Raw genomic sequence first — 23,546 nt, forward strand, 5'->3', positions numbered from 1 at the left:
CGCCCCCGCATCCCACAACAGAGAAGGTGCTGACCGGGCCGCTCCGGCTCAGGCCGGGTGGAGTCACACTGCAGGCTCCCAGGGCAGGCAGGGTGGGCTGGGACTACAGCGCCAACCTCTATCAGGTGGAGAGAGAAAGGAAATTGCAGCTGCTCCTCAGTTCACCCTTCTGGAAGGAACAGCTCCCTGGCTCGGTCTGATATGCTAAACATGGGTAAGAATTTCCAAGACTAGGCTAAGCGATTCAGGCTGAGGAACTGATCCCCTATCATGGAGCAATCTGCTACAAAAGGGGAAGAGGCCTCAAAACATTGGTGGATTAAGAAGTGATTCCTGCTGGGCTCAGTGGCTCATGCCTGTAATCCCAGCACTTTGGGAGGCCGAGGCGGGCGGATCACCTGGGTTGGGAGTTCAAGATCAGCCTGACCAACATGGAGAAATCTCATCTCTACTAAAAATACAAAATTAGCCGACTGTGGTGGCGCATGCCTATAATCCCAGCTACTTGGGAGGCTGAGGCAGGAGAATTGCTTGAACCTGGGAGGCGGAAGTTGCAGTGTGCCGAGATTGTGCCATTGCGCTCCAGCCTGGGCAACAAGAGCAAAACTCTGTCTCAAAAAAAAAAAAAAAAAAAGTGATTCCTTTCCCAGCTGCAGAATCCACAAAAGAAAATGCAGCAGACATGTGTAGGTATGCACTGTGCACACGTGCATGTGAACAGAATGCATGTGTAAACACCTGCCCCCACCACACCTCACAACAGAGTCAGGTCCAAACCCACATGCCTGAGAAGTCATTGATGCCACAGCAGAGCCTTACCTGGGTCTCTTGTCCGAGGCGGCCACACACATGTGCTGCGAGGGCACTGCTGTCCACTTCTTCGCCTCCACAACGAGAGCTTCTGCATCCACCAAGCCAAATCCATAGAAATGGCTAACTGAAAAGACAGGCTCTTCAGAGCCAGGCTCTCCTGCCTCTCCCGGGAAGGGAGCGAGGCTGACTCTTGCATCTGCGGGGCCCCATGGGGGACAGATGCACTGTGACACTCGAGGTCTCCTAAGGGCCCCAGGCTGCAGGATGGGTCCCTCTGAGGGCTGCTCAAAGGTCCCAGCTGCTTATCTCTCTCTCTGAACCCAACTCCTTCTGCTTAATTGAGTAGTGCGGGCCAGGAAGCACATCCCGTTTTAGTACAGAGTAGAAGTGTTGAGAAGGTCTAGGACTTTCTTTTTTTGAGACAAGGACAGGTTTCTTTAGATTAAAAGGACTTGTCAGCATCTATGCTCCCGGAATCTTAGACCAGACAAGAGAAACCAAATCTGAGACCTCTTGGTCCACATAACTACCATGTGCCCAAAATGCAGTAACACAAGGCTGTGCTCATCTTTTTCGCCATTTTTTTTTCCCTGCTGAGTTCCCAGAGCATGCTGGGAAAGCAGCATGGCACAGTAGAGAGACAGGCTTGTGAACTGGCCCAGTCCGGTATTTAATTCAGTCAGGGCAGGAGATTTTCAAAGTTTAAGAGGCAAAGTCAAGAACTAGATAGAATCTATTTTCCTATTAAATTAGGCCAAAATTGAAATGTAGGTCAGCTCTTGTTACAGCACACCACTACCACCAACATTCCTGCAAAACAAGGATGAATTAGGCCCACTCAATGGCCTCCTTATTAAAAGGAATGGCTCTTGGCACTCGGGTGACTGTTTGACCCATATTTTACAGATAGTAGTATCAGACTTGGTGTCAAAATAGTTAGAGCTGAGCTTCAGAAAAGGTTTAAAAAAAGAATTCCTCCCTAACATAAATACTACAGCCAAATGAAATATTTTTCAGTATACCTGATAAGAAGTCAGGCAAACAAAGCCAGTGGCACCGTCCTATAATTACCTGATTCAAAGGCACCAGATATCTAGGTTTAATCAAGCCCTGACCATGGGTTAATTTCATGGTAACTAGGTCTTTCGCAGGAGGGGCTGAGGGTAGAGGCCTCACTGTCCTATGATTTACTTTTATAACATAGGGGCTGGCCAACAGAAATTTTATAGTTAGAAAGTAACTTATAAAACTATCTCAATGTCCTCACTGTACAGATGAGGAAAGTGAAGGCAAGTTTCAAAGTCACAGAGCTACTCAAGGCTAAGGATGCAAGTTGTCCTCAGGGGGCACACAACATTTATTCTAATAATTATGGATTTGTTTTAATGCACATTAGAAAAATATATAGCTACATAGCAAGCCTATAATTAACTAGATGTAGCAGAGTTTCCTTTTAAAATACATTTCTTTATGTCAAAAGAAGTAGTCGGGGGAGTAATTTTTTTTTGAGAGACAGAGTCCTGCTATGTTGCCCAGGTTAGACTCAAATTCCTGGGCTCACAATTCTCCTGCCTCAGCTTCCCCAGTAGCTGGAACTATAGGCACACATCATTGCTCCTGGCGTAAAGAGAACCATGATTTTGCTGGGCATGGCAGCTCATGCCTGTAATCCCAGCACTTTGGGAGGCTGAGGTGGGCAGATCAGGAGGATATGAGTTCAAGACCAGCCTGACCATGGTGAAACCCTGTCTCTACTAAAAATACAAAAATTAGCTGGGTGTGGTGGTGGGCACTTATAGTCCCAGCTATTCAGGAGGCTTAGGCAGGAGGGTTGTTTGAACCCAGGAGGAGGAGTTTGCAGTGAACCGAGATCACGCCACTGTGAAAGAGTGAGACTCCATCCCCTCCTCCAAAAAAAAAAAAAAGAGAGAGAACTATGAGTAAATATTGGTATAGTTGGTGTTTGGGTGTGGCAAAAGTCATAGAATTTAGGGGACCCTGGACTCTTGTGACCAGAGGGTTGTTCCTTAATGTCAGTGCGAGCACATGTGTTTTAAATTCTTGTGACACACAATTAATCATAACAATGCATGCTATTTGGAGATTCCTTTTAAGGCATTCACACCACCCCTTCCTATACACTCCAGGGCCACCCGATGCTCCACGGGAATGCCACTGCCGCACCTTTATGACCCGCGCCGTTCACTTTCCAGTCGCTCGCTTTCAGGTGGGCCGGCCGGGATGTCTTCACTAGCAGGTGCTGGACGTCCCTCCAGGTCAACTGGCTGCTGCAATGACACAACACACCCTAGAGTCCACACACAGGCCAACAACAGCAGCCACACACGCCACTCAGACGTAGGGGGTCGGGAGCCAACCCGTGTCTGAACTTGAGCAAGCCCCTCAGGCTAAGGATTCCATTCCTCGGCAAGGGTTTATTTCACAACGTCTTTGTAAATAATAGTTTCCAGCAAATAAATCCAGAGGAAAAACAAGGTTCAATGGGTAACCTAAAATTCATCAGCATTAAAAGCCTCGCCTTGCTGCCAAGCTCTGCTTGAGTTTGCACAGAGCCATATGGGAAATAATTGAAATAGAAGATGCTTCATATAATAGCAGATGTTTATTAAATATTTGGGGCTGTTCTTCACCATAATAAACAAATACTACAGTGTACAAGAGTGGGCTCAAACCATGACTGGCCGAGATCCCACTCTGTGTGGGTCCACTGGCTGCAGACTATAATCTAAGATCTTAGTATGTGATTCTAAATTTACAAAATATTCTTTTTGGGGAAGCAGAAACATTTCATCAAAAGAGCACAACATGCCACTAATGTAAGTGAATACAAAGATGATTTTTTAAAAATTCTAAGACACATTTGCTCACCCCTGCTTTTTGTGTGTGAGACAGGGTCTCGCCCTGTTGCCCAGGCTGGAGTGCAGTAGTGCGATCTTGGCTCACTGCACCCTCAACCTCCTGGGCTCAAGCAATCTTCCTACCTCAGCGTCCTGAGTAGCTGGGACTAGAGGTGTGCATCACCACACATGGCTAATTTTTACATTTTTTTGTAGAGACGAGATCTTGCTACGTTGCCCAGGCTGGTCTCGAATTCCTGGGTTCAAGCAATTGTCCTTTTCTGGCTTCCTAAAGTGCTAGGATTACAGGTGTGAGCCACTGCACCAGGCCCATGGTTTTTTAACACCTCTGAAATCCAGATCTATCTTATGATCTGATATCTCCTGTAAGCCTCTCTGCCCAAAGCAACCAGGAATAGGTCACATTGCCTGGAGGGGCTGAACTTGGCCCTGTCTATTCACATTGTCATTTCCAGGTCTAAATAACTCTCAGCCTAAAAGGGACTCTTTAATAGTTACAAAAATTCTAAGCAATATGGATGTCTTGTATTATTGGCGGCACTTCTGGTTTCTGTGGTACATAAAAAGGGTGCATCTTACAACTTTATGGCATCTTGGATTTGATGAAATATAGTATTTTTCATACTATCTATATGCAGAGAGTAGTATAAAATACGAGCATTGATTCTTTCTCTTTTTTTTTCTCCCCCACTTTTTTTTTTTGAGATGCAGTCTCGCTCTATCGACCAGGCTGGAGTGCACTGGCGCGATCTCAGCTCACGGCAACCTCTGCCTCCCAGGTTCAAGCAATTCTCCTGCATCAGCCTCCCAAGTAGCTGGGACTACAGGTATGTGCCACCATGCCCAGCTAATTTTTATATTTTTAATAAAGACGGGGTTTCACCATCTTGGCCAAGATGGTCTTGATCTCTTGACCTCGTGATCTACCTGCTTTGGCCTCCCGAAGTGCTGGGACTACAGGTGTGAGCCACCATGTCCGATCACTCCTTTCTTCTAATCAGTATTACTTGCTATGGAATCTGTATATTTGAACATACAAGCTTTCTGCAAGTCTGCTTTAAAGCATGGTAAAGATAACACCTACACATGAATCACTAATAAAAGGAATAGATTTTTGCCCTATCCAACTAACAGCTGAGTGAAAAGAAAGATGTATGGGTTCATGGTTCCAGCCACAATTTGACAGATAAATATTTATAGATCTTTTATTCCTTATCTAGTCGATTAAATCAACGCCTACCTAGGACTTTTCACTCAATCAGAAAATTAACCAAGAATAAATGACCATCTTTCGAGTCTGAGTTAATCAGAAAATTAACCAAGAATAAATGAGCATCTCACTCCCAAATATCAAAAACACACTCTTCTTTCCAAACCATCTTTCCAGGGCTCGTTGGGATGGAGATGACCAGAAGCACAAGCCCCAGCCTTGTCCCCGCACGTGTCTACTAGGAATGCATGCCGCGCCACATGCACTGCCTCAGAGAATGACCCCAGGAACGTGGAACGAAGTAGAATCAGGGGAGCTGCCGTGGCTGAGGGACCTGGGGCTGCAGGAGAGGGAGTGCTGAAGCGCCCAGCAGCCTTGCCCTCCCCGACAGAGCCTGCTCGGATGTCACAGGCGTGTCTCCAGTCACCCACTCTGTGTGGGCGTGTGAAGATGTACATAACACAAAATTTACTCTTTTTTTCTTTGAGACAGAGTCTTGCTCTGTTGCCCAGGATGGAGTGCAGTGGCACCATCTCAGCTCACTGCAACCTCTGTCTCCCGGGTTCAAGCGATTCCTCTGCCTCAGCCTCCTGAGTAGCTGGGACTACAGGTGCATGCCAGCACGTCTGGCTAACTTTTTGTATTTTAGTAGAGACGGGGTTTCACCACGGCCAGGATGGTCTCAATCTCCTGACCTCGTGATCTGCCCACCTTGGCCTCCCAAAGTGCTGGGATTATAGGAGTGAGCCACTGTGCCCAGGCCAAATTTACCATTTTAACCATTTGTAAACATACAAATGGTTAACTTGTAAACATAGCTCAGTAGCATTAAGTACATTCACATTGCTGTGCTACCACCATATCCATCTCTAGACCTTCTCGCCACCCCCTAGACTGAAACTCTGTCCCATGGAACACTCAGTCCCCATTGATCCCCCTTCTAGCCCTGAGCAGCCACCCTGCTACTTTCTGTCTCTATGAGTTTGATGGCTCCAGGTCCTCATGTAAGTGGAATCACACAGGATGTGTCTTATTTCCCTTAGCACAATGTCCTTGAGGGACCACATCATAACATGTATCAGAATCTCCTTCCTGTCAAGACTGAATGATATTCCACGGTGTGTACAGCCCACACTTCGCTTATCCCTTCATCCATCATGGACACTCGGGTTGTTTCTGCCTTTCAGCTGTATGAACATGGCTGTGCAAATCTCTGTCCGAGTCCCTGCTTTCAATACTTCTGGATACACACCCACAGTGGGATTGCTGGATCGTTTGGGGAGTCTGCTTAATCTTTCAAGGAAGCGCTCTACTGTTTCCTACGGTGGCTGCTCTGAACATTCCCACCCTTTGCCCCCTTTGCCTGTTTTCCTACGAGGCGTTCACCCATGGCGTATAAGTCTTGGGGTACACGCCTTCCCTGGGCTCACACTCTCCAGGCTCCAGCCCCCGCCTCCCCTGATTTCTCCAATGTGTTCTTGCTGCTCCTGGCTGGTCACAGGCTTCGCACTGTCTCTCCCCGTCCATGTCCAGTGGCCTGGTCTCCAGGCCTTTCCCTGGCACGCACACCTGTTCTCCTTCCCATCTACTGCCCTTTCTGTGGTCCACAGTCCAACCTCACTCTTAGGGGAAGATTCTGAGGCCTTGAGTGGCTCACGGCCATGAACCCTGGTGGAGAGGTCACAGGTTCGGGCTTTGGAGTTCAGACAGAGCTGACGTGGCCACACCCCATGCTGCCCCTATGACCTGGCGATTTACTGCTGTGTGTCGGCAGGGCCTACTCGAAGATCGCTACAGCCAGTCCTCTTGGAAATCTAGAGTTTAGGTGCCAGGAAGCATGAGTTTTGCAGCAGATGACAGAATGGATTCAGAGAGGGAGAAATTTAGGAACCATTTTCCTATGGAAAAAAATCTTATTTTTGACTCTAGCAATAAAATCACAAATACAGCTGCATGAAAAATATGTCTAAGAAGTGGTGTTGAAAATGTTTTTTGATGAAGAAGGAATGTTTGAGAAATACCAAGACTGTCCCAAAACTACGGGACTCCCTTTGGAGAATTCCGACACACGTGGGTCTTCCTTCACTGTAGCCGCACGCTGTCTGCGGCCCTCCCCAGACTCAGGGAGCGTCTCCACCCAGAACCATTTGGCTTTGCTGCAGGTCCCTCCACAGCAGTAGCGAACAGAGACAGAAGGCAGCCCCGAGGCCATCCTCACAGGCCAGAGCTAGCCCAGTTCCCAGACATGAACTGTTCCTTCCTCGGCCAATCCTGTAAGTTTAAAATGCTCCAGGTTGACACTGTTCCAAATGAGGTTCGCCTGATTCACCAGGTGTACGTTTCTGAGGAGGAGTGAGAATGATGAGGAAGGAGACCGTCCAAGCTTTCCTGTGCCCGCTGAGCAAGCTGAAAAGCACAACATGTCCCGAACACTTAGCTCTGCGCATGCTTCCAATAAGGAAAACACAGAGCAAACGAAGGGTAAAGTATGTGAATGTGAGTTTCCACACACGCAACTCATTATTTAGAATTTTTAAAAAGAGCCTCAGGACACAGAAGCTAACATTTTGGCCTCGAAATTAAAAATATCCAACTGTTTCTTTGTTAAATTGGTAGCATTTGAGTGTTGGGCTCAGTTCGTTTGTGCGAGTCCACATGCAAACATACGTAATTACAACCATTTAGGAATCCCAAACGTTCTTTTTGAGTCCTTTAAAAACTCATCTACAACAGATGACCACTGCAAAGGGCCGGTTTGTTCTCTGCCCGTTTTGATGACTAAAGAACAATTTGCTTCTACCCTATGACTGCATGTGCAGTTAACTTACTTTTCTTTCTGAACCAACGACACACACACAACTCCAGAGTTTTTCTCAATTGTCAATTTCTAAATGAAAGTTCCTAAAAAGAAGCTAGAAGCCGGGCGCGGTGGCTCACGCCTGTAATCCCAGCACTTTGGGAGGCCGAGGCGGGTGGTTCACGAGGTCAAGAGATCGAGACCATCCTGGTCAACATGGTGAAACTCCGTCTCTACTAAAAATACAAAAAATTAGCTGGGCATGGTGGTACATGCCTGTAATCCCAGCTACTCAGGAGGCTGAGGCAGGAGAATTGCCTGAACCCAGGAAGCGGAGGTTGCGGTAAGCCGAGATCGCACCATTGCACTCCAGCCTGGGTAACAAGAGCGAAACTCCGTCTCAAAAAAAAAAAAAAAACAAAAAAAACAACAACAACAAAAAAGAGGCTAGAGCAACCTAAAGTGTGGTTTTGGTGTGAGGTGCAGAATCAGAGGCAGGCCTTGGGCTCTGGCCCAACTGGCCCCCGTGTCCAACAAAGGGCAGGAGACTTGAGCTTTACCAAAGGAAGAAAGCACTTCACGGCCATCAGGATGGCCTAAAAAAGGAAGGACAATTTGATACGTTCTACAGGTGAGTGAATCTTAAAAATCTTAAATTATGTTAAGTGAAATAAGCCAGGCACAAAAGGACAAATCCTGTGTGATTCCACTTACCTGAAGCACCTAGAGTAGTCAAATTCATAGAGACAGGAAGTAGAATGGTGGTTGCCAGGAGCTAGGGTTGGGGGTCGATGAGGAGTGTTATGGGCTGAATTATGTCCCCTCCAAAATTTATTTGTTGAAGTCTTAGGCCCCAGTACATCAGAATGTGACTATATTTGGAGATAAGGACTTAAAAAGGTAATTAACATCAAATGAGATTATTACTGGGCCCTAATCCAATCTGACCAATATCCTTATAAAAAAGAAGACACAGCAGAAGGGTAGAAGGCAGCTTTCTGCAAGCCAAGAAGACACCACCCCTGCTGACACCTTGATCCAGGAACTCCAGGCTCCAGAACTTTGAGAAAGTACATTTCTGTTGTTTGAGCTGCCCAGTCCATGGGTCTCTGTCACGGCAGCCTGAGCTGACTAACCTGGGCAGCTGTTGTTTAATGGCCTGGGGTTTCAGCCTGGGAAGAAGACAAAGCCCCGGGTGTGGGGGGAACACGGAGGAATGGGGGTGCAGGGTGCATGGCTCAGTGAATGTGCTTAATGCCACTGAGCTGTCCACTTCAATATGGAGAAAATGGCAAATGTCATGTGTATTTTACCACAATATAAACATTTGGAGAAAATAAAAAGGAAAGGAAGAAACAGAAGTGGGAACTTACTTTGCTTCTAGAGCCAAGGCAATGATGCCAGCCACCATGGGGGCAGAGACGGAGGTCCCGGTGTGGCCGTCGGTACAGCGCTGACGCAGATCGGTGGTGACCTGGGCGAGAGGGTAGCACAGTGAGGCGGTGACAACAGAGAGGCTAATTCACTCTCCAGAGAAGGCAAGGCCACTTCAGGTGCCACTGTTGGAAATAGATGCTCGGTGCCGTGAAGAAAAATCAGCACTGAGACAAAGGATCTTTCAGCAACGCAATTTTTACTTCCTGGACTGCAGGAAGGGTACCCTCGCTAGCCATCTTGTCACGAGAGTACAATGAACAAAGGAAAACACACAAATTTATCTCTTACGCATTTGGAGTCATCCTTACTGCTGTATCTGATCTCCGTTGGCTGGAGTCAGACCTCACAATGTAAACTACAACCCGATTGGCTCACAACTTAAAACTTTTCTAAACAAGTAAAAACAATGGAGAGCTGGGACATGCCTGTGAGCACGTCCAGCACAGATATCTTGGTTAAAGCACAAGGTCATAGAATGTACTACGTGCCTGTAAGCACGGCATGTCTAACAGCTACATAGGATAGGGCTTACCAAAGTTATTAGCACACTTACTCTTTAACAAGAAAGGAAACTTTAAAACGGAAGTTTTCTACTTCCCACAACTACTAACTGGCAAGCATGACCCTGGCTCCCAGGAACAAATAAGGTGTTAGGCAAATGCATGTCAGTAACCATGGGTTTCCACAACATCTGGTGCTCCCTGCTAAGTCGCTTTGCAGGAGGACAGGCAGGGGCAAGGAGGCCAGCTGGGAGTGTGAGCTTCGATAATAATAGGTCGGCTGGTTCCCTCTCTACTGCAGAAGGCCATGTGGAAAAAATGGTAGAATGATGTGAAACCAAGAAGCACCCCACAGGATCCTCCTCCCTGGGTCTGCTGGCCTTCGTGCCCTGTCACCAACACTCAAGAGTACCCATGGCAAGATCACCAAAGCCACACTACTGACCCCTCAGTCACCCCCTGACTTCAGAGCAGCTGGGGGTACCCATGTGGCTCAGAGAGAGTTTCTGCCTTTAGCCAGCAGGTCCTAAGTTGGGTTCTCCACCAGGACATCTTCCTGAAAAAGCAGATCAACCTGGCATGTTCCTAACCTCCCAGGGCCTGCTGCTCCTTATAAAAAGAGGACACAGCAGAAGGGGAGAAGGCAGCTTTCTGCAAGCCAAGAAGACACCACCCCTGCTGACACCTTGATCCAGGAACTGCAGGCTCCAGAACTTTGAGAAAGTACATTTCTGTTGTTTGAGCTGCCCAGTCCAGGGGACTCTGTCACGGCAGCCTGAGCTGACTAACCTGGGCAGCTGTTGTTTAATGGGCTCTGTTTAACAAGGGAGGCTCTGCCAGCTGGGGGCTCTGCCTGCTCTCCTTGGAGGCACTGGCCCAGGCTGGGTGTGGATGGATTCTGGACCTTACTACTGCTCAGCCTGATGTATATTTCCGTTTGGACTGAAATGGGGAGCGGCCGCCGGGGATTCAGCCTGTGTGGGTTCAGCTGTGCTGGGTGGAATTGTGGCCCCCATGGTCTTTGTCCCCAGGTGCTATTCCCACGAGCTTCGCAGATGGAGTTAAGGTTGGTAGCCAGCCAACCTTAAAGCAGGAAGATTATCCCGGATTATCTGATAGACCTGATGCCACCACAGGGCCCTTGACCTTGGAAGAGGAAGGCAGTCAGAGAGAGGAAGCACCAGAAGGACTGGACGCGCCGCTGCTGGCGTTGAAGAGGGAGTTGAAGAGCAAGCCAAATATGTGGGTGGCCTCTAGAGGCTGAGAACAACGGGCCCCAGCTGACAGCCCACAAGGAAATGGGAAACTCAGTCCCAGAACCACAAGGACCTGAGTGCTGCCAACAGCCCAAGTGGGCAAGGAAACACATTCTCCCCGGAGCCTCCAGAAGGAACCACAGCCCCGCCAGCACCTTGGTCTTGGCCTCGTGAGACTCAAAGCAGAGACTCAGTTGAGGCTCCTGGACTTCTGGCCTACAGGACCATGAGATATCAATCTGTACTGTTTTAAGCTGCTAAGTTTGTGATAATTTCTTATTGCGGGAATAGGAAAGTCACACACCCACCCGCCCACCGCAGGGCTCCAGTAGCCGACTTGCCTAACCTTTGAGAATCCATTTCACAGTGAGAGCAATCCAGATCCTCTTCCAAACTCAACACCTTCCTTGCACACGTTTTAGCTGAGCCAACAACTGTCCAGGGAAGGGGGGTCTGGCCTGTGTCACACGCACGGGATTTGAGAGAGTGCCAACAGAAACCAGCTTCCTCCCCGCCCATTTCAGTGGGGCTGGGGTACCTCAACATGGGAAGGGCAGCTGAGGGCACGGGAAAAGGGACAAGAATGCCTCCTCTCTGACCCCAGCATCTTCATATGCAAATAGACACCATGATGTGGACTTCAGGGGTTCTGGGCAGATCACAGCAAGGCACCTGAAAAATACTTGTGCTTGGTAAATGGTGGCCAGGAGGAGAAACTAGGGGTGGCTGGGCAGGAGGCCACGCTCCCAAGAGCATGTGAGGCTCACAGCTGGCTCTCTAGCTTCAGAGAAGGGGGCCCTGGGGAGTGAGCAGAGGGGCCCACCCTGGGAGGGACGGCTGAACCGAGGTGGACAGCCCCCTCCTGAGTCCTAGTGTGGCGCCTGGGACACAGCTCATGTTCAGTGAACGCACATACCCTCCTGTTCTGGTGAGAGATGCTTTCTTTAAGTTCCACCCCTCTATAAAGAGTCACGTCTCAGCATGCGGCATCCCTCGCTCCAGGTGGACACTGGTGGCATCCTCCAGACTTAGAAGGACAGAGAATGCAGGGGGACAGGGCCGTGACTGCCATCACAGACCTGCCTGAATGCTGAGACTGACCCATCGATTGCCCTGAGCAGCACGTATCTCCCTGGGTGATGTCTAAGAGGACTCAGAGCAAACACTGGGCTCTGGCAGAGCTGAAAATAATGTCACTCACTATCAGAGCAGACTTCCCAGACAGCGACCAAGATGGAGTATATTTTCTCTTTTACCCCTCTCCTAACTATGCCCTTCTTACCCACATATTACTGCTCAGAGAACAGAATTAAAAAAAAAAAAGGAAGAAAGAAAATTAAAGCATTTTATAGCCAAGGCACACACACATGCATGCCATACAAACACACATGCTGGAGTGATTCATTATGCAGATAAAGCTTCAAGTCCTGCTTCCAGGGTTGAGAGACACCACCCTGCCTGCACACAGCCTATGTTATAATGTGTCCCAGAACTTCGCAAATTCGAAATTGCATCGATTCACCCAGCAAGACTATGTGTCTGTCTAGTAAGACCCCAGCAAGTCCGTGCTCCAGTGAGTTGGATTTCTACACAAACAGGACACCGTTCAGCAGCTCAGCTGCCCATCCGAGGGGCACGTACTCTGGCAGAAAAGGAAAATAACAAATTAATACCTTAGTTAACCAGCCCAAGCCGCTACCAGGCTGGCGACGGAGTGATGGCAGCTGACCTTTCACTGGTGCGGAGCAAAGCAGAGAACAGGAAGCATGTATGCTCCCACAGAAAAGTGTAAAAATAAATTCACGAATAACTTCTAAAGATGTGGCTGGGCAGCCGGAGAAATGAAAAGATGCTGGTGAGCTTTAACATTTAACCATGTCTGGCCAGCTCCACGGTCTCATTTTTAAAATGTCTACAAGTCAACTTAATGACTGTGCATTTCAATTCTGCATTAATTTGGACTGGAAACCCTCCCTTCCTCTTTTTTTTTTTTCTTTAAGTAGGAAAGTATGTAGGGAGAGAAAGAGCATGAATTCTACCCAAGCACTAAAACAGTTACCTTTTAAAAGATAAATCACACTTATGTTCACTTAAGTGAGCAGAACACACAGAAACCACTGCTCGACTTAAAAGCATCCAGGAGAAGTGCTTCTGTAGCAACAGAATGCCTAGGAGAACGCCTAGATTTCTAGAATATCTCAGTATAAAACCAAGTCTCTTTCTTACTCTGTTGTACATGCTGGAACTGGATGAGTCAATTGGATTCCAAGTGATGTGACCACAGAATTTCAGACTTAAAACAAGACTTCGTGAGAAGGAACCTCATTCTTAAATGATATTTTTAGATCTCTAAAGCCAGAGAGGGCTTTAATTGCTATTTCTGTGCAAAGATTAGAAAGCCAGCATCCGAGGAAGGCTGCCAAAGGGCTGGGGTTTTCCTCGAGGCTCCAATTGTTCGCCGATGGGTGAGGCTGGGACCCTGAGATCCAGAACAGTCTGGCCCCAATCTAACCCATCTTTCTGAGAAGGGGAGAAGAACTCATTCCCAGGGGCTGAGGCACACAGGATAAGCACCCCGACTTGCCGGGAGGACTTACGATTTTTCGCTCATAGAAGGCCCCGCTGCTGTAGGTGGCGGCCAGCGTGGAGGCACACTCCTCCAGGTACCACGGCTTGTACCCATTCTCGGTGGCGCTGCTGACGGAGATGGTGTAGATGCTGTTGGTGTAGCCGTCACACGAGCAGTAGTCCCCTTCTCTCCCGCCGTTCCCTGATGCCCAGACGAAAATGGAGCCCAGGCCCTGCCGGCCCTGGAGGGAATGAAAGGAACAAGGCTTAGCCCCGCAGCCAAAACCTTGTAGGGTGGGTCTCACACCTGACCTGAATGTTCCTTCCAAGGGGTAAGAAGGATGCATTCAGACCATCTGGAAGCTGCTGAGAGCACGACTTGGGGGCTCTAATTTGATGTTAATGGTGTGCTTTTGCCTGTGGTAGCAGCCTTAAAACTGCAGAATCACAGGATCCTACGAGGGAAAGGGCCAGAAAGACTCCTCTGTTCTCTGCCGGAAAATCCAGGGTCCCGGCACAAGCTGTTCTATTCCAGAGTCACGCCTATCATTTCCACGGTAATGGCCTCTGATCAGAGACCTCGCAGTGCTGCCAGGAACACTGAGATTACAGATGATGGTGGAATTTGTAGCTTTAATTTTTCTGGGTTGAAAGAGCTGGTCTAGAGGGGAAGAGACTGAGATTTCTGGAAAACACACCTGAAGAGGTACCCTTCTTGCTGAGGGAGCTAACTTTGCAAAGAGGGATAGGACCATGCACTCTGGGTGAAGACGGAACAGGTGAAAAGGGTTATGTCCAGGTGCTGGTAGCAGCTTGTGGGCGTCCTGCCAGAGTTCCCTGTGAGCTCCGCTGTGGGTACTGGAGTGGTCGGATTCATACTGCCAGCCAAGGCCAGGGACTCATTTGTGTGTAGGTTTTCTATCTTTCTCTCTTTCTCATTTTTTTTTTTTGTTGTTGAGACAGGGGTCTTGCTACATTACCCAGGCTGGTCTGGAACCCCCCGGGCTCAGGTGATCCTCCCGCCTCAGCCTTCAGAGTAGCTGGGACTACGGAAGCGCACGGCCACGCCCAGCTGTGTTTTCCTTGTTAAGAATGTACACGTGAAAGCAAGTCTCTGAAAGACACCGGCCGGTCAAAGCTGATTCCTGCAGCCCTGCTCTATCCCACGCCCACAGGATGTGTGATTTCTGACCACACCGAGAATCGTTCCAGCCACAAACACCAGCTAAAGATTACCAAGTGGGAGACGGAACTGACGGATATAGTCCAGAGGCTGGATGGGCTGGTGGCACACAGCTGGCCGGAGAGCAGGGCCAACCTCCATCTCCACAGGAAACGGAGGAAACGGAGGAAACGGAGCCACTGGCTGGCCACCACAACCTTACAGAGGACCCTCCTTTCCAAACACACAGAGGAAATTGATTGATACTTATGCTCAGTAATCGGCCAATTTAAAGATAACTGACACCCCAACTCTGCAGTCCCCGTAGAGCCAGATTGAAGCCTGCTGCTGACCAAACGTGTCACACTCACCCTTGGAGCACAAGTCACTCTTTTGATGAGTGGACCCACCTGCTCTGTAAGCCCACATCACGGGGCTTTGTAAACCAAGGAGACTCAAGCTCCAACCTGAGGCTCCCAAGAGAGCCCACAGCAGTCCCGCTGCTTAAAACTGCCTCGTCCACTCTGCTTTCTGCAACTGCAGAGTGAACCTGTCTAGGTGGCCAAGAGCTCAACAGAAAGGTCACTCCCAGAAAAGCACAAAGTGCTGAGGAAGGGTGTGTGTGTGCATGGGATTACCTGCAAGGAGAGATTCAGCTGAAGCTGGCTTAAAGGAACTACAATGCAAATCAACAGGTCTTGAACCCATCAGAGCCTGTCCTTATCCCAGGTGAGAATTAGCCCCAGACCTTGCCACTCCTAAATCCCCACCCCGCTTGAAATGAGTCATAAAATGTGGTCCTTTTGCAAGGTGGAGCATGCAACCTTATTGATCCAGGAGCAGAGAGAATGGCCAAAAACCGCACTCCCCAAATTGGAATGTGCACACACAGGAGTCCCCTGGGAACCCTGATACAATGCAGATTTGCTCCCCAAAGTCCAGGGTGGGCCTGAGAGTCCGCATCCCTAATGAGCTCCTAGGGGACGCCAGTGCTGCTGGCTCTGGACCCCGCTTTGAATACCAAAAGCCTGAAATTCTCAAGGTTTGCATTTACAGCGCGTGCTGTGTGTTTACTGAGACCAACCCGTCCTCATAGGCGTCAACGTATCAACTTTTCCCCTTCTTAAAATGGTCTTCCGGAAGGAGAACACGGAAATGAGACGAGGAAACAGACAGATCTGAGAGTGTAGAGATGTTTTAACTCTCTGACGACTTTATTTTCACTTCCCAGATCTTCCAGTGGCTTCATGAAAGCCGCAGGACAGAAGCTGTAGGGGACATTTCAACCCTCGCCATGAACTTGTACTTCTTTCCGGTAAACTCACAATTTCAACCCAATCAAATCGTATTTGAGTGTCTTCCCTGGGGAGGGGAGTTCATCCACGAGCTTGGAAGCACTGCTGCTGAGGGCCGGCAGACGTCGGCCACCTGGACACGGCCAGTGTCGTCAGCCTCAGCAATGTCTAATCGCCGCTTCTGAATAACCAGCCGTGAGAGGAGCAGAGCTTCCTAAGGACCGACATTAAACAGCTCTCTGTGTCAAATCACAGCTTCTAAAGTCCCCCACCACCAGACCATATCATCTACCAAAGATGAAGTCAGATTCTACAGAAGACTGTATCTGACAAACGGGGCCACGAGGAGGAACAGATGGGGGAACATGGTTTGGTTTGAGATCATCACGTTTCTAGGAGGATTTTCAGTGACAGGTTGAGACAGTTGCGATTTAAGGCTCTCTGCATGACATATTTTACTTCCAAATGACGAAAAAAAATCAAATGACCTCAGTATTTCAAGAAACTGTGACAACAATGAGGGGGAACCACATGGTCCCCTCTGCAACGTCCCCGATACCCTGACAGCTGGATGAGGCCAACGCTGCTCAGAATTCAGAATGCAAAGACCCCTCTGCAGCCCCAGCCTCCCCAGGCCTCGCACAGGCTCCGTGAAGCAGAGAGCCCCAACGATCACTGCCAAACAACCAGGACCCCTCCTGGAGAGAGGCTGCCTCATCCTAGGAGCTCAGTCTTTGGAAATCATCCCGTGGAAATGACAGACGCTCAGCAGTAACACCCTCCAAAGCAATATGTTCCACGCAGGAAATGCCGTCTTCAACTTACCCGCCCTCTCCCAGGCTTCAATTCAGCTTAATTTTTAGGATGTCTCGCTTGTCATCGAGACTGAGATCCAAGTGATCTGCCGGGTTGGAGCCGGGAGCCGAGTCATGGAAAGATGTGATTTATGTATTCGGCAGCTCTTGGTGGGCAGCGGCTGACTTGGTCATGCCTGAGTCTGCCAGCACTCACTCGGCCCAGCCTTGGGCCTGGCGTGGGCACTCAGCAACCTGATTCAAGCCGCCTTGGTGTTCTCTTGGAGTGGTGGAGAGAAACGAAGCTGTCCAGTGTCCCAAGGATACACACACGCTCCCATGCTGTGTGTGTGTGTGTGTGTGTGTCTATACTGCCCCTCTTCCTTAATCTTCCTTCTCCCATTGAGTGTCTGGGTGAGTACTAAACTGAGGGACACAGGGGTAGACACCCCTGTATTTGGTCATTGTTTCTCAGGCATTCAAGCCCTGAGCGGGTGGGGGTTGGGGACAGTAGAGGAGAAAGCTTCCACCTCACTCTTGCAGGGTGACACCACATCTTTCGGAGGAGGTGCAGGTGGGTGCAGCTGGCAGGAGGTAGAGGATGCAGTGTGGGTCTGATGCCCAGGAAGGGGAAGAAGTGGAGGAAGCTCCAGGGTTTCAGCGGGGCAACAGGGCTGAGGGCCTTCTAAGGAAAAATGCTCATCCCCATAAGAGGAAATTAATAGATAGTGACTAAACTCCATGCACCCATGGAAGCAATCAAATGATACTACTTTGAGAAAGGAAATCAGGAACACAGTTTAAAAACAGACTCCTCCTTTGCAGGGCAGGACTCGGGGGGTGCAGAGAGAGACAGAGAAAGGTTGTTTGCAATACATCCTTTCCTACTGTCTGATTGACTTAGCTGTTTATTAGCCACATTGTAATTACTATGTATGGGTTATAATATGATGAGAACTTTAAAAATATTTTAAATGATATAAATCATAAAATGGACTTGACTCCTGCCATCCCCTCCCCATTCTCCCATCCCCTACAGGAAAAGTCAGCGAAGCCTGGATTTCCCGCTGGAACTCCCCCCACCCCCCATCCCCCCTGCAGCAGTCACTGACCACACATTGTACTTTATGCTGAGGCCTGTTGGGCCACCCAGGGCCTCCTGGACGCTGATCACAGCTCTGTCTGCCTGCTCCCAGAAGCTGTCCTCACCCAGAAATCTGCCTTGCCACCCTGCTTGTAAGAACTGGCTCATCTCCAGCCACCCGCTCCCTGTTCCTCAGCCTTCCTGACCCACAGGGATCCAGAACCAAAGACCACAGAGTGGCTGGCGGTGGCCTCGCAGGAGCCTGCCAGCCTCCCCTCGGCCCGGCGGCAGAGGAGCAGCCCCTCACATCTTTGCTCTGCTGAGCCCCTGGTGAGGTTCTACTGGAGAAATTCTAACTGGGCTGGGCTGTGGGCTGGTGGGAAACACCCAGACCGCTTCCTGCTGTGGTGGGGCCTGGGTGAGCACATACCCAGCAGTGAATGCAGAAAGTTCCACAGCTGGGTGTTTCTAAAGGCAGGTGGGCCGAGGCCCCGAACCCCCGGCCACCTGCACAGTCCAAGTAACAGGCCAGGTGAGCCGACTCACCCCTGTCACCCACCTGTGTACCCCACTCAGCCAGGGACAGGCAAACTCCAAGGAGAGAGGGCCGTGGTCGCAGTGCCCAGCTGGCTGTCACTGGAACAGTGGAACAAGGCAAAACACTTCTGCTCTTGTTGGTAAACGGCCACTTCTCAGACTCCCCAAGTGACTCCTCCACACTAGCCTGGCACCTGGCACCTGGTACAGCCGAGTCTTGCCGGTCTTGTTTCAGGGCTGTGGCCAGTGTCACTCTGATATTTAATTGTTAAAAATGTGTACTGTCACCCTTGCCCCAGAGCACTCCCCTGTACCCCTGGGTTACTCACACCTTTTTAATGCCATACTCGAAAGCCTGCTTAGCCAGTCGGCCGGGCCCGTCCACCGTCTTCCCGTCGTCGTCCGGCCCCCAGCTGGCACTGTAAACGTCGATGTAGTTGGGTCTGATGCCCAGCGACTTTGCCTCGACCACATCTGTGACGTCACCGTCCAGCATGCGGATGCCTGAAAGCACAGAGGAGGCTCCGTGTCGGCGCCCAGCGCTCCGGGCACACAGCGACGGGCGCCCGGGGCCAGGCGGCTCAGACAAGGACACCGCAGCACGGAGTCCCTCCCCAGCAGGGGCTGTTCCCAGTCATTTTGCAAAACTGCTCCTCTTCTCCACGCTGGCTGATGTGAAAGAATTAAAATGACAACTCAGGGTAGGGCAACAAAAGAAACCAAGCGATTTCCCAAAGACAGGGTTCAGCTTCCCTCCGTGCCATGAGGTCCTGCCGGTATCTAAAAATTCATATTTCTTTTTTTTATATTTTAAAAAACAAGTTCCATTATTATTTATTTATTTATTTTTGAGACAGAGTCTCACTCTGTTACCCAGGCTGGAGTACAGTGGTGCAATCTCAGCTCACTGCAACCTCCACCTCCCAGGTTCAAGCAATTCTCTTGCCTCAGCCTCCTGAGTAGCTGGGACTACAGGTATGTGCCACCATGCCCAGGTAAGTTTTTTATTTTTAATAGAGATGGGGTTTTGCCATGTTGGCCAGGCTGGTCTCAAACTCCTGACCTCATGACCCACCTGCCTCAACCTCCCAAAGTGCTGGGATTACAGGCCTGAGCCACCACTCCTGGCCAAAATGCACATCTCTATAACAGAACTCCAGAGCCTTTTTCAACTCTCCCAGCTATTTCTCTTTTTATAATTCTACCTCAACACATAACTTATGATGAACCAAACGATGAGATTTCAACCTGGAAGACAGAAGCCCGCACCCTAGGCTGTAATGGAGGGGACTGGGCTCTTGGATTTTGCTGGCTAGCTCATCTCCATTTGCGTTTGGGATCTATGTTCCCTGGAGGGGTCTTTAGAGGTAGAGAGTCCAGCTTCCTCAAGAGCACCCCAAAAGGAGAGGGGTGAGGGGCTTCCACAAGCCTCTCCCAATGCCTGTTGTCTCAGCCAGGGGTCTCCGTTCTTGCCTCATGCTTGGCATTTGCCTTTATTACTCGTTGCCCTCTGCAGCTAGTGAGTCGCCCCAACAACAGGGCCTCCCCTAGAGAAGGCATCTGAGAGAGGCCTGGCATGGAACAGGGAAGCAGGGGGTAGTGGCAGCCACGGCCACACTCTTCCCAGATTCTAGTAGAATCAGAAAGTCAGCTTCTCTGGGGCTCAGGGAATCTCGCCACCGAACCCTGGGCTGGCTCTCTTCAAGGCCACTTGATACCCACAGTACCCTCCTCAGAGGCCCCCAGGAGCCCCTCACCCATGGGGCCCAGCTCCGTGTGTGCAATGACCATGTCTTCATCAAGATGAATTCTAAGTCTTAGAGTCTTTTAAGATGTAATGGAAAAGAGGACTTCTCCTGATTGTAAGAATAATACATGTTCTTGCCCAGACTTTGGGAAACAGAGAAATAATCAATAATATTTTGGCTATTTTCTTTTCTTTTTTTTGTTTTAGAGATGGGGTCTCACTCTGTCACTCAGGCTGGAGTGCTGTGACACAGATCAGAGCTCACTGCAGCCTGGAACTCCTGGGCTCAAGCAATCATCCTATCTCAGCCTCCCAAGTAGCTAGGACCACAGGTGCCCACCACTGCACCTGCTGGTTATTTTTTCTAGTCTTTTTCTTTGCCTGCAGCATATACTTCCTTTCCAAATCCTTTTTTCCCCCACTGAAAATATAGAGATTTCCCTGTGCCATTAAAGACTCTTCCAAGGCACAGTTGTTAGCGGCTGCGACTCCCCACCACCATGCACACACCCCTGGCCCAGGTAGCCTTCCTTCCGGGGTTCACCTCCTGAAGTAGGGCTCCCCCACCTCACCCACACTAGTTTGTGCCTGTTTGTTCTGTATTCCAGAATCTACATCAACACATAGTGTAGACTCAAAAGCAGAAACTTTAAATATGATTGACTTTAAAAAACAAAATAGTGACTTTTCCCTGAGGTTAAAAGAAGTGGTGCAGGACTCATGCAGAAGAGCCACAGGAAGGAGACCCTGGAGGTGACACCCTCCCCAGGTGCTCAGGGACAAACATTTTATGTGAACAGAATCCTACTGTCCCATCCATTTCTATGAAAATCATGAGCATGCCCTCCTGTCATTTTCGATGGAAATTGATGGGCAGAGATCCCTAACACATACATTTCAAATGTTCTTGTCCTATAATCTTTCACCCAGTAGCACGTGGATTATAAACAAATAATTAAATGTACTTCTTGACTTGCCAGGGTAAGAAATTTCCAACCTAAAAAGAATGTAAAGACTATTTCACTGCAGTAAATTCTTCCATTCCATCCATTCATTCTACCCAGTTTTGAAGGCTCAGGTTTCTCTAAGGTTTTCCCCTTAACATATGCCCTGAAATTTCCCAGGCATGAACCAAGACAGAGAATAAAAGAGTCACCACAGAATAAAAGAGTCTCCCAGTTCTTGGGAGGCTGGGTGGGGTAGTCGGTGGTGGAGAGGGAGGATCACTCTGGGGCTCAGCACGTTGACCTTAACTCTTAGGTGGGACACCAGGCTTAACTGGAAACGTCTGCTCCAAAAGCCTGGAATTGTATTCAGTGTCAGAGACATTTACACCAAAGCAATAGCGAGGCTGAGGTACAGGGGACATCAGAAGTTCAACAACAGTGCTAGAGCCATTTGGCGGTGTCAGCCAAGTGGGCACGGGCAGTGATTGAGGATGGGGCTCAGGTCATAGGAAGAGCCATTTCTTTTGTTTTTGAGACAGAGTCTCACTTTGTTGCCAGGCTGGAGTGCAGTGGTGCAATCTCAGCTCACTGCATCCTCTGCCTCCTGAGTTCAAGCCATTCTCCTGCCTCAGCCTCCAGAGTAGCTGAGACTACAGGTGCGCACCACCACACCCAGCTAATTTTTGTATTTTTAGTAGAGACAGGGTTTCACCAGTTGGCTAGGATGGTCTCGATCTTTTGACCTCGTGATCCATCCACCTTGACCTCCGAAACTGTTGGGCTTACAGGTGTGAGCCACTGCGCCCGGCCAAGAGCCATCTCTTTATAGCCTGAAAGCCTTAACAATGAGTAGTAGAAATCAATTTATCTTCAGTGTTATCCATGTTCTTTTCTGGCTCCACCTATTTGCCTTCCTCTCTTTGCTACCTCAGCGATCTGGGTACAGGACGGCACAGGGAAGCCGCCAGTGTCCAGGCAGTGAGACAGCACAGGGCAAGTGGACATAAGATGCCTCGATGTCTGTTCCCAAGGGGAGGCCCACAAAGTGGAGCTGTCAACCATAGTGTGCCTAGGAGCCTGCAGGAGGGAGATGGGGCATGCCACAGGCGAAGGCCTTGCCTTCACCACCAACTGTGACCAGATAGTGACTTCGAAGTTCTCCCGTCTCACTAAGCCTCAGTTGCCTGCACACTGCAAGGATGACAGTTATCACATGTAGAGGAACGTCAAACAAATTACATCGGATGATCCATGTAAAGGGCCTGGCATACAGCAAGCATTCAACATGTGTGTTCGCTGCTAGTTTGACCCCACCGAGCCTCAGTTTCCCCATCTGTAAAAATGGAGGTAGTAAGAATAACTGATTGCTTTTTGTTTTCTAAAAACAAATGACTTGATATGCACCAAAGATTGTACGTCACATACACGTTAGTTATAAAACCTAATAAACAATGGATACCCATGAATCCTCCACCCCGATGCAAGAGCGAGAACGTGACCTACTGGGGGCCTCTGCTCCTCCCTGTCATCCCTCGCTTCTCAGAGAAAAATGATCAGAATTTTAGATTATTCGTGCCACTGCCTTTTTTTTTGGAGACAGTCTCGCTCTGTCGCCCAGGCTGGAGCGCAGTGGTGCCATTTTGGCTCACTGCAACCTCCGCCTCCTGGGTTCAAGTAATTCTCCCTGCCTCAGCCAACCAAGTAACTGGGATTACAGTACCATGTGTGGCTAATTACAGTACCATGTGTGACCGTACAGTACAGTCCCGGCTACTCTGGAGGCTGAGGCAGGAGAATGGCTTGAACTCAGGAGGCGTAGGATGCAGCGAGCCGAGATTGCACCACTGCACTCCAGCCTGGCAACAAAGTGAGACTCTGTTGAAGAAATGGCTCTTCCTATGACCTCAGCCCCATCCTCAATCACTGTCCGTGCCCACTTGGCTGACACCGCCAAATGGTGTCAGTAGTAGAGAGAGAGTTTCGCCATGTTGGCCAGGCTGGTCTTGAACTCCTGACCTCAGGTGATCTGCCTGCCTCACGTGCCATTGCTTTTTCAACACTACTAGTTTAATACAACTGTATATATGCTTAAGTGATATATTGTTTCATTTTGTTGTACTGAGAATTAATCCTTTGTAGGCAACACAGGTTATAAAAATCTTCTCCCAGTATATGCCTGGTCTTCTCACTGTGTTTACGGTATCTCTTGATACACAGAGGTTCTTAATTTTAATACAGCAAGAGCTCACCTCCCTGTGAAGGTCAAAGGAGTAATAACAGGGGCCAACCTTCTCTGGGTTTATTGGCATCTACTGTAAGGTTCCTTCCCCCAACCCTTTTTTTTTTTGAGTTGGAGTCTCACACTGCCACCCAAGCTGGAGTGCAGTGGCATGATCTCAGCTCACTGCAACCTCCACCTCTCGGGTTCAAGTGATTTTCCTGCCTCAGCCTCCCGAGTAGCTGAGATTACAGGCAACCGCCACCATGCCCAGCTAATTTTTTGTATTTTTAGAAGAGACA

At 49.3% G+C, this 23,546-nt stretch overlaps 1 protein-coding gene across 3 annotated transcripts in view; it reads right to left on the reverse strand.

Moving 5' to 3' along the window:
* PCSK6 (proprotein convertase subtilisin/kexin type 6) overlaps window positions 1–23,546 on the reverse strand; it is a 182,273-nt gene that overhangs the window by 76,853 nt on the left and 81,874 nt on the right. For all 3 annotated transcript variants that reach the window (XM_064376307.1, XM_021674365.2, XM_064376308.1), the window contains exons 7-11: window positions 18,664–18,836; window positions 13,490–13,702; window positions 9,073–9,173; window positions 2,998–3,101; window positions 820–937 (exon numbers count right to left, since the gene is read on the reverse strand). In XM_064376307.1, coding sequence (XP_064232377.1) covers window positions 820–937; window positions 2,998–3,101; window positions 9,073–9,173; window positions 13,490–13,702; window positions 18,664–18,836 — 709 coding nt within the window. The remainder of the gene's footprint in view (window positions 1–819; window positions 938–2,997; window positions 3,102–9,072; window positions 9,174–13,489; window positions 13,703–18,663; window positions 18,837–23,546) is intronic.

The sequence above is a fragment of the Aotus nancymaae genome, unplaced genomic scaffold (assembly GCF_030222135.1).
Source record: "Aotus nancymaae isolate 86718 unplaced genomic scaffold, 86718_ANA_hifiasm-v0.15.2.pri h1tg000014l, whole genome shotgun sequence".
In the NCBI taxonomy this organism is placed as follows: domain Eukaryota; kingdom Metazoa; phylum Chordata; class Mammalia; order Primates; family Aotidae; genus Aotus; species Aotus nancymaae.